Genomic DNA, 11,382 nt, shown 5'->3' with positions numbered 1-11,382 from the left:
CGACCTGCTGGCCACGCTCTTCTTAAGGCACCCCAGGATGCCACCGTAACATTATTGTTGACGATGCGGCACAGGGTCTCGGTGTTTGCCTGCAGCATCTGTCTGGCAGAGCACAATAACCTGGTTTGCATGCGTGTGTTCTGGGAATAACGTCTGCTACAGCGGCCGCGCAGAAAACACCCATTTCATGGCTGCTGTAAGGGGGTTCTGAATGTTTCTCTCCCAGGGGAAGGTCTGTGGCTTTGCTGTGGAAGGATGAGGAGTCAAATTCATTCAGTTTTCAAGGTCAGCTTTTTGTTTGTCTTTCCCTCCCATCTCCCAGCATGCCCTGGCGAATTTATACAGAGACGGATACTTTGGGAAGCTTTTCCTCTAAGTCTGTTGTACCCAGAAGGGGTAGCAGTGCTTCACCTAGGAGCGCCGGGCCTGTTGCTTGTCGGGTGCTACACTCCACCTTGTTGTTGCGGATCATCTGGAGTCCCTGCGCCTGTGGCTGACCCTTCCGCCGTTGCCGGTGAAGCACGGGGGCCGTTTTCACTGGCGTGTCAAAGCTGTGGTGGATACGCACTGACGCCTGCAGAGATGCCGGGGTCTGGTGTGACACAGCTACCCCAAACCTCTGCATTGTAACTCCAAGGAGGGGTAGCTGTTAGTATTGCAGCCAAACCATTTCATCCTCAAGCTGTCTACGAGGCCCTTAGCTCCTTCAAGCGAGTCCAAGGAGCCGTTTCCTAAACAGGACTGCAGGCATTTTACTGGGAATTCATGTTTTGCTTAGAAGAATGGAGTCACGTTTTCCAGATGCCTGGCTGCAGCATCATTTACGGCATTAATTGTGAGGAGGGATTTTGTCTGGGATGTGCTTTGGGAGTAGAGAACATTCTGTGGAGGATGAGGAAAAGGTATGCCATGTTCCTTGCCCAAAGGGAAAGGTGGGGAGAGGGGAGGAGGATACCCTGGAGAGGAAAGGTCAAACAGCTCGACTTCAGCTGTTGGAAATGGGCTTGAACAAATCAAACTGCTGCAAACAAGAAAATAAGGAGAGAAGTGAGCATTATAGTGGATTTGTGCAGAAGAAATGTGAAACTACTTTTCCTGACCGGTTACGGGAATAAGGGAGAAGCAGCAGATGTCAAACCCAACCCTAGCATCACGGACTTCAGAAGGGCTGCCGGAGGATCAGCATGAAAAGCCGCAGGATAAGCAGCACTTCCTCCAGGGAGGATGTCGGGGTTCTGCGGGGCAGTCACTCAGTGTTTTACTCTGCAGAAGAGGGCAGTGCCGAATGGGGACAGATCAACAAAAGCGCCACGTGCAGGCAGGAACTCTTCTGTTCTCCTGCGTAATGGTGAAACCTCAGCTCCAGGTTGGGTGCTTAAGAGCACAAGGAGGATATGGACTAATTAACAAGTTTTCAGAAGAGTGTAACACGAAGGGGAAGTTCTTAAAAGAACGCTTGAAAGAGAGTTCCCTTACAGAAAGATAGGGAAATGCTGTACTGGGCTTGAACCCCTACGAGATCCAGGTGAAAATGTGATTGGTAGAGGCAATGCTGTAGGGTCTTGCTCCAAAGAAACTGTAACAGACCTGATTTTCTCCTGATTTTATTATTTTTTAACAAAGCCCATTAGAATCATGGTGGTTTTGTCTGAGGCTCGGCATGTGCCAAAGCCAGCTGTGGGGAGATCATCTCTGGCAGTGTTGTGAAATAACTGCGTCGCAGCAGAGCGAGTTAGGCTGCACTTCACACTGACCCCTGCTCGAGTGTCTTTCGTTGCGGATTCACAGAGGGAAGGGGTTGGAAGGGACCTCTAGAGATCATCTAGTCCAACGCCCTGCCAGACCAGGATCCCCTGGAGTAGATCACACCGGAACAAGTGCAGGGTCTTTGGAAAGTCTCCAGAGAAGGAGACTCCACCCCTCTCTGGGCAGCCTGTTCCATGCTCTGTCACCCTCACAACTTCCAAGGAGAAATAAGTTTTGTTGGTTTGGGTTTTCTGCAGGTTTTTTATGTGGCAGTGGCATTATTTGATAATTCTAAAGAGTTTGGCGATGTCATTTGGAACATGTTTCAAATATATTGAGTGCAGGTCACGTGCCTTACTGTGTTCCGAGTCTTAATTTCCATTGTCTATGGGCCCCTCATTTTTTTCTGAAGCCAGTACCTGTTGCCCACACACTGACGAAAGAGTTCGTTTGTATGTGACACACAAGACTCGATGCTGCCTGAAAGGGGCGGGACCAGAGGTGAGACTGGATTCTTTACCTGGTAGTTCTTTATCAAGTGGATCAACCGCCCTCTAACTGGTTGCAGACACCTCCGGTCTTGCCTGTGGCAGAACGCCTCGGGCTCTTAGTGAGGGTTGTACAATATCCCTTCCTGCTCCACCACTTGCTGCCCTAGAGCGCCGGTGCCTGTGCGAGGTGCAGCGCGGATACGCACCCACAAGAGTGACCGCGTGCTCAGTCAGCGGGTCGTAATCCCTTCGCAAACGTCTACGCGGGAAGTGCCAAACCCCTCTGGAGGTGTGAACTCAGCAGTTCGGTCCTGGGCACGGGTCAGTAAAGTTTAGATGGCTGACTGTTGATCCGTAAGATTTTTCTGTGGCCCCTCCGTCTCACGTACCTCATACAAATGGTGGGTTTGCCTTGGCAGCGTGACGTGAGAAGCCGTGGGGCCAGTGTGTCTGAACCTCACACACTCTTTTTTCACTTTCTTTCTCTGCTTGTACTACAGCAGCTACGTTAAAACCACAGGATGGGCAACAGACAATGTCAGGTCTAAGAAAACTGTTAGTTCAAAATAATTCATTTACATTTATTTTCAGCAAAAGACAGTCTGGCTGCATTTCTGCTGTTACATTAAGATGCTGCCCACTGCACGCTAGCACAGACTAACGTAGACATACCATAGTGTCACTTACCGGACGGTTTGTCTGTTGACGTCGGAACGCTGGTAACTGCAGGCATGGTCGGTAGGGTAGGTGGCAGAACCTTCAAGTTCTGATCACTCTGAATCTCGTTGGTAGCTATCTGGTTAATGATGCGGTTGTAAGCGGGAGGCTGGTACACTTTATTTGGTGGCTGTGGGGTTTGCGGCAGCGGCTTCACCGACGGCATTCTCTGGCAGTGTTCTTCCAGTTGGGCGATTATCACCGACTGATTATTGGCAATTGACATCAAATGTTGGTACTTGTGCTCCAAGTCTTTGTATTTGTTTGCCAGCTGTAACATATCTGCGGTTTGGTTCAAGATCTTGTTCTCCAGCTGAGAGAGTTCTAAGGCATTGTCACGTTTTCGGATGATTTCATGTAGTAACTGCATGTAGAGCTGTGTGACACGAGAGTTCATATTTCTGCTCTCTTTTCTTAAGAGTTTAACCTCATTAACGATCCCACCATCCACCTCTACCAGCTGCTGGAGAGTTTCTATTTGTCTCTTCTGTTTGAGGAGTTCATTGTTAAGTAACTGTAGTTCTTGCTTATTTACCCTGTTTTCAAGTAGAACTTCAGGTTCCTTCGAGTTAACGCAAATGGCACCCGTCACCCTCTGCTGAGGTACGATGAAGGTGTACGTGCATTTGTCCTGGCTGTCGCTGGAACGCTTGTACCTGTTCATGTAAATGAATTCTTCGGTTTCCTCGTCATTGCCTTCAAATTCCTGTGTGTTGCTCGCAGTCGCTCCCACAACAGCTATTAGCATTAAACAGATGAGTCTTGGTTTCCTCATGATCCTCTAGTTCTGGGAAAATATTCTTCTGCAAAGAAGTTCTTAAAATCTGTTTAAAAATAAATTTAACAGTCAGTGACAAATACGAAATCAGTACAAACTTCCAACTAATAATCTGTTCTAAAAACCACTATGTGGTAGTGTGTGTGTGCACAAGGGAGGGATTTCCCCTGCCCAGCACGACTCCGGCTGGTACAGGGGACGTCAGGGGGAGCAGTCGGATCGCCCGATGCCCAGAGCTGAAGTTACTAGCTGCTGATTTATCAAATACGTGCCAGGGCTGCCAGAGTCCTTTCCCCCGGGCGACACCACAGGAGTTTCCAGGACTGGTGTTTTCATTTAAACATGAATGACGTTTTCGTTTCGCACAGCTACCACTACAACCCTTACATGCAAACAGAATGTCACCACGGGCTGTTAGAAATTCCGAAAAGATCACGTACGGTTTGTGGCGGCTGCGTGTTCTGCAGGTTGCAACGCGCCGGCTGGACGTGAGTCAGCAGCGTTGAACCTCATCGCTGAACCAAAAAGTGAATACTTACTCTACACTAGTCCTTAATAATTACAATTTAAAACTCTACTGCCCAGATATCACAGGGTCTTTACCCTCATCCTGGTCATTTCGCTTCGTGGCTTCTCGGGAGGGTAAAACCGGCGCATGCGCGTGGCGGGCAAAGCTGCCGCCATTCGTGGTTCGCTGACGTGCCGCAACAGTGCCCGTTTGGTGCAGTTACGCTAACGTCATTCTTGGGGCAGGTTCATATCCAAGGTGAGAATTTGAGGCCATCGCAATCTCTGGAAAAATAGGTCAGTACCAGAAATTTATAGGCAGTGGTTTTGAAAACACGCACTGAGCATCGTCACTGCTGCCAGCAGTGCCCTGGTCACAACTCGCTCCCGTCTGCTGCTCGAACTGCACTTCACAGCGTGTTTCCAACGCTGTTTTGGTGTTGAATGTTAACAGGCACCTGTATATAACCCACCTTTCTTCAACAGAATGGGAGGAAAAAAGGCAGTGTGGCGCTTTTTCAGCGTGTGAAGCCTGCTTGATCCTTTTTAAAACCAAGGTGTGGCTACCTTCGCATTGTGCTTTGCTTGTAAAGCATCTCGCAGGGAGCAACCCCTCCGTGTTTAGGTAACCGTCACCTTAGTCCTTGCTCATCTTCAGCGCAGCGACACTTTAAACGCCACGGGATGACGGCAGTCAGGCTGTGGGAAGCTGGAACGAGTCCGGCTGAGCACAGCCCGCGTGGGCAGCCAGCGGCTGGCAGATGTGATGGATGAGGAGCAGCAGAAAGGCGAGGTTTGTTTAGCTTCCAGGAGAGACGGCGAAGGAGAGACCTCGTTGCTGTCTTCAGCTGCTTAGTGGCTGTTGGCAGAGAAGACGGATTCTTTTTGGAAGTGAACAGTGAAAGTAGAATGGTCAATGGATACAAATTGCCTCAGGAAAAACTAATTTTGGGTTTTAGAAAGAGAGAATTTTGCAGAGAGGGTGAGCAGGGACTGCAGGGCTCACCCAGAAGAGCAGTGCAACCTTGGCTCCTGGGAAGACATCAAGTTTTGACTTAGGCAGGGCTGTGAGCAGCCTGATGGGGTGGTGAAATCAGCCCTTTGTCGGGTGGGGGTGAGGTCCCATCCAGTCTGGGCTGTCCCGTGATTCTGGGGAGGTGCTGATGTTGGGAAACGGCTTTAGAGTTCCAAGGTGAGGATGGGAATGGATGCTTAAATTATCGTTCATAGAGAGGAGAGATGTGGTTGTCAGTCATTCGCATTTTTCCGTTGTTTTGAAATAAGCCACCCAAGTTTCTGTGAATAATTCAAACACAGTGACCAGACCTTGATCCTTCATAAAGTTCCTGGATATACAGTTTGGCCTCAGCTTCTTATTTGGAATAAACACATTTTCATTTTGCATACAAGAAGGAATTGGGCTTTACAAAACTAGTCAGGAATCTTGAAAGCTTGTCAGATAAAAGTTTGGGGTTTGACATGGTTTCTGTAAGGAAAGGAATGTTCATTGGAGCCCTGGAAAACAGGGAACATAAATTCACCTCAGACAGTTTTAACTTGCATAATCAGCACTTGCACAGCAGGTCACACTTGGAAACCCTGGCAGCTACCCAGGCCTCGTGTTTCCGCACAGATGGACTGCTTCTGCAAATCTCTTTCGCATAAAGGTGTAAGATGGGGCTTATTTCACTTTCTGAATTGAAGCATCTACCCCCCCAAAACCCAACACCTGTACTTGTGACCACTGAAAAGAAACCTGTTTTTCTCTCTGAATTCACTTGTGTCTTTGTTGCAGCATCTCTGGTCTTTCACCCAGCACCGTTTTGGGGTGCATTCTTTTCCGGGCTGAGGGAGTACAGAGCAACATAGAGCAGTTTGATTTTTCTCCAATTGTTTAAGGAACTGTTTAATAAAAAAAAGGAGCAGAGCTCATCAGCCTGACCTGAGCTTAGCAGTGCACATCTTACAGACCCGAATAAACAGACGGTTCCAGCTGGAGGAGCCCGACAGTGACCATGCAGCCTGGCTGCTGCCGTATGAGGGCATCGTCCGAACGCCTCTGGAATGCACAGGGGCCTGGGCACGGACCACCTTGCTGGGCAGCTGCTCCGGGGTTGGAGCGCTGCCTGCAGAAGGCAAGCGAGGGAGAGCAGCATGAGCAGGCCAGCTGAAAGGCTGCTCTCGTGATCTCCTTTTCTAGGGGTTCTTACAAGGGGAGCACTGGGAGGGAAGGGATACTGGTGAGAGGATGCTCCTGTACAACGGGGAACACTGTCTGGAGATGTCTGCCTTCCTGCCGGCTGTTGAGGAAGCCTTCTCTTTCGCCTGCTGCTGCCTGTCCTTGTTCAGCTGAAGGTGTTCCGAATGAGGCCTGTCTGCTGCGCACCGCCGGCCTACGGCGCCTCTTCTTTCTGCCGCCGGAGTCAAACGAAGTTCCTAACCAACATGCTTGTTGGAATCAGTCTTTCGGGGAGAAAAAAGCGTGCTGGAGGAAGCGGAGGGGAAGCCAGAGAAACGATTTAAAGGAAGGACTTAATGCTTTTTAACGTCTTCCTCTTCTTTTGTGAGTGGGAGAACATCAGATTCTCAGGACATCAGAATTCCTTCCCATGGGAGAGGAAGATCTTATTTATTTGATGTCTCGCACATCAGCATCGGTTTTCCTCTGCTGCACTGTGGCCAAGTGCACAGCGCTCGGACTGTGGTGCCCTTGCTCGCGGGTCACTCGGTTCTTCCCGTTGCTTTAGCTCAGCTCCCCTCCCCCTTCCTCTCCCAGTAGCTCTTCTGCAGTGGACTGGGAGGGAGCTCTATTACTGGGGCCATATTTGTCCCCAGTGCAAAATTCCGCTTAGGAATTTTTTTTTTCAGCCTTGCTGTGGCACTCAACTACATGCAGGTTTGGTGCAAATTGCCTTAATTACTGGGAGTACAGTCTGGGGGGACAGACATGTCTGTCTCCATCCTTGTGCACACTGACAAAGCTCCAGCAAACAAAAACTGGGAGAAGTGAAAGCAGCACACTTAAAAAGAAAGATGTGTGTCGTTTTACTCAGAGATCATGCAGCACTCCGAGTTAGAAAAGGGATGGAAGGTGGAAGGAATTTCATTTCTAGATCCTGGCTGCTCAAGACTTGTGTGCTCAGAAGAGCACTTCCCATGGGAGTTGAGCTGGGACAGACGTGCCCAAAAAGCCCGTTTTGGGGGTGTTTACCCTACTTGGCAGTAGATGTTACTTGATTCAGGCACAGCAATTTTTTCCTGCCCGTCTCTGCCAGCGTGACTGAAGCTGCGTGAAAGCTCGCAGTGGCACTGGCGCGTGGGGTGTAATCACAGCGCGTTTCGTGCTCCTCGCCAGAATAAGTGTTTCAGATAACATTTCCGTTTGTAGCGCAAGCGCTGGCCTGCCCAGGCATGTAACTGGAAGCAGGTAATGGTTTGTTTGCTCGTTCTTTGTCTGCCCAGTGAGGAGGTTCCCATGATCTGGGGAAAAAGGAGGAAATAAACTTTCTGGAAGGGATATCAGATGGTTCAGCATCTGCGTGGGTTTTCCTGTCCCTTAAAGGGAAGAAGTCAATGATCTTTCTGCGGCTTTGCCTTGAAACAGTGTTGTCCTGTACTCTGTCACGCGGGTAGGGGACAGCTGGGCAGTCACAGGATCACAGGGGTTGGAAAAGACCTGTAAGATCATCCAGCCCAAGCATCAACCCAACACTCCCATACCTGCTGGACCTCAAGCGCCACGTCTACACGCTCCTTGAACCCCTCCAGGGGTGGTGATGCCACCACGTCCCTGGGCAGCCTCTTCCACTGCCTGACCACTCTTTCAGGGAAGCAGTTTTTCCTAACATCTCATCTAAACCTCCCCTGATGTAATGTGAGGCCGTTTCCTCTTGTCCTGTCACCAGTTACCGGGGAGAACAGACCAGCACCTGTCTCCCTACCAACTCCTTTCAGGGGGCTGTAGAGAGCGATCGGGACACCCCTCAGCCTCCTCTTCTCCAGGCTGAACACCCTCAGCCACTCCTCATCAGACCTGTTCTCCAGACCCTTCCCCAGCTTTGTCGCCCTCAAAAGCGACAGGTATCACCCCTGGACTGTTATGAATACACTGAAATTTGTACATGGTATTTCAACAAGATTCGAGTATTTTGTAATCTAAAATTACACGTGTCTTTCACATCCTGTAGTTAATCACTGCCATCATCCCGAAACGATACAGGTAACAGTATGTCTACCTGCAGAGTAATATTGTTGGTCAAACACTCACTTGGTTTTTTGGATCAGCTTAATCAGAGGAAGCATTACAGGTAGCAATGTCAGCACTGTGGTCAAAATACACATTTCACTGTGGATAGTCCAACATTGGGTCTGATGCCACGCTTCGGAGCATGTCAGCACTGTGGTCAAAATACACATTTCACTGTGGATAGTCCAACATTGGGTCTGATGCCACGCTTCGGAGCATCTCATTTTACACAACAGACGCGGGTCCACTCTCTCATCTTACACAACAGACGGGTCCACTCTCTTTCAGGTTGTAGGAAATACTTCGCCTATCCTTGGGATTTTCATGTACCAAAGAGAACAAGGGTGTGTTTCCACCAGCTGCAGGACGTGGCTTCTAACCACATCATAAAGCGAGCGCTGCGTGACACTGTACCTGCCGTGGGAGAGAGGGCAGCGGTCTGCGCTGAGACTGGGAGGTTAACAAGGGCATTTCTGGGCAGTTCAGGAGCTGCTGGACTTGCAGCGTAGCGGAACTTACTGCCAAGACAGTCTGATTGAGAAGCAACGCTGGCAGTTTGGTCTGAGGAGCCAATACACCTGAACCTGGGGCGTGAGGAGGAAAGCAGCAATCACGTCAGGAAGTCAGAGTTTTGTGTGTCACAGCTCGGGAACTAAGGAGGCCCCTTTAGGTTACCGGGCTTCAGTTCCGATAATCCTTGGAAACAGGGTGCAGGAGTGGGTTCCCTGTGTGGCTTGCTACCCATGGGCAGGAGGACTCCGTAAACTGTCGGAATAAAAGCGAATTCCCCATTTAAGTCGTATCTGTAGGGTAACAAGTACTGGTGTTACAGCCGTTTTCTACCACTGTCACTCAAACTGCCTGAAAAGGCTCCCAGAGTGCTACATCCCCTAAAGAGGCAATTCCAGAACCTTGGGGGTTAATTTTGGTTATTTCACTCTATTTTCTGTATACGGCTTTATTTGTGTGCCATGTTTTCTGGTTCTGGTTATAGGTGACTTCATTACAGAGTGGCTCGGCAAGGTCCAACGCTCACAGTTTATTCCCATCCTCATAAGCTGCTTGCAGCCTAGAGGCTGAACGTTCGCGTGCGCAGGGCTAACGCCCCAGAGCCGAACGCACCGTAGCTGAACTGGTCCTCCAAGCCGAGCGGAAACAGCCCGCTCGGTGAACAACCGCGCGCGAGAAGGGCGAGATACGCGCTTTTTGCCCAAGGCGGGCGTTTCTGACGTTTCCCTGGACGCTTGCTTTGCCTCGATACCCGCTGTACCCAGGGGTTCGCTTGGCAGCGTGGAATCGCCCCGTTACACCGTTCTCTGATGCGGGTTAACTGGCTCTCGTGCCGGTCGCTTACCGCAGCGAGGCCAGCGGGCCGGCTTTCCCGACGGGTTGGCTTTCCCGATGGGCCTTACATGCCACGGCGCCTTCTGGGCAGGTTCCTCAAGCGTGCAGCCACAGAAGTGAAGGCAGAAGGCTGTGTTAGCTGTCCCCGCACTGAACAGACCCGACTTTATTTGTGACCTCACACCTACTTGGGTGATTGTTCATTCTGAGGGAGAAACATGAAAAACGAGCAACAAATCTCACTGTTTCTTTTAATACTTTGGTATTGGAAAGGGTTTAGATTATTGCACTTTTATGTTTTAATTGGATTGTAAAAGCAAATGGAGGAGGGTGTGGAAAATGTAAAATCCTGCTATAAAAAGATCTGAGGGCTTTGTTAGACATCAGTTTTTGCTTCTGCAGGGTCCGTTGCTGCCCGGAGTTCGCGGAGTTACAGCTCGCGGGCAAGTTCCAGGCACCCGGCCAGTAACAGGATCCGGATTTTACATGATTGTGCTAAGACAGATAAGCGTGAATTTTCCGAGGCTGCTTGCTTTCCTGCTCCCTGCCCCTCCGAGCTCATGCTCTGCTCTCACTCCTCCTTCCCAGACACACTCTCGCATGGATTTACGTTAATCCCTCCGCCCAGTTTTTCAGGCAGCCTTCCCACCAAACGCAATTTAGCCGTTCTGCTCTTTCCTAGCAGGGGGGACTTCACTGGTCCCACTTCTCGTCTGGGACGCGCTCACGTGGTTGGATGCTTAGGTGAAGTCCTGAACACTGCTGTGTTGGGTTTTTGGGGTTTGCGAAAGGGAACAGCCTCTCGCTGGGGCGCTGCGGCACATTTCTCGTGCCGCGCACTGGGAAGGCTGGGAAGGTTGGTTGGACGTTCTAAAGTCAGTGTAATCGGGGGTGGGGAGGGGCCGACACAGTAACACGCAGTTTCAGTTGCCAAAACGGATGCAAAACTGCTTGGAAAAAATGTAACTGCCATGCTGCCGGGGGGATGATTTTGGGGGTTTTGCCAGCAGCTGGTTCCGTTCGAGGCGGCACCACTCCGGCAGGACCCGGCTGAGCGCTCTGGGTACTCGTTACACCGCGCTCGGCTGCCCCGTCCGCCCAACGCTGCGGGGAAGCCGGGGGTCTCAGGGCAATGCCTGTGTCACTGGGGGGAGGATGGCTGGAGCGATGCTTCCCAATGGGAGCGCTGGCTCTCGCAGAACTTTTGTTTTGAAATACTGTCAAGTGCTGCAAGAAACTCCAGAGGGTTACAGACCTCTTGTTGCTGTGGAGCGGGTTTCAGGTGTTGGCAGGGGAGAACTCTTTTTAGTTACAAGAAGCACGAATTTTCTTTCTGGATTACCAAGAGTTTTAGTGATGTTGTTTGTGGATCGCTTGTGCGTTACTGGGCCTGTCACAGATGTGGTGTGGCATTGCCGAGGGAGAGCAGCGCTTTTGTTGTTGCTTCCCTCAGCAGCCGCCTCACCTCACTTTCGCTTAATCCCGTTGCCCCCACCAAGCGCTCCCACCGCGCCGGCCCGCGGGTGCCCGTCGCGGGAACGGCCCTGAGCAGT

At 50.6% G+C, this 11,382-nt stretch overlaps 1 protein-coding gene across 1 annotated transcript in view; it reads right to left on the bottom strand.

Moving 5' to 3' along the window:
* ANGPTL2 (angiopoietin-like 2) overlaps positions 1 to 3,771 on the bottom strand; it is a 9,180-nt gene extending 5,409 nt beyond the window's left edge. Inside the window, exon 1 of the mRNA XM_010160202.1 lies at positions 2,925 to 3,771. Within this exon, the coding sequence (XP_010158504.1) occupies positions 2,925 to 3,729 (805 nt within the window). The 5' untranslated portion in view covers positions 3,730 to 3,771. The remainder of the gene's footprint in view (positions 1 to 2,924) is intronic.
* Positions 3,772 to 11,382: the final 7,611 nt, after the last annotated feature.

Source organism: Eurypyga helias, unplaced genomic scaffold (genome assembly GCF_000690775.1).
Source record: "Eurypyga helias isolate BGI_N326 unplaced genomic scaffold, ASM69077v1 scaffold910, whole genome shotgun sequence".
NCBI classification, from domain to species: domain Eukaryota; kingdom Metazoa; phylum Chordata; class Aves; order Eurypygiformes; family Eurypygidae; genus Eurypyga; species Eurypyga helias.
This window is presented reverse-complemented; position numbering and strand designations above follow the sequence as displayed.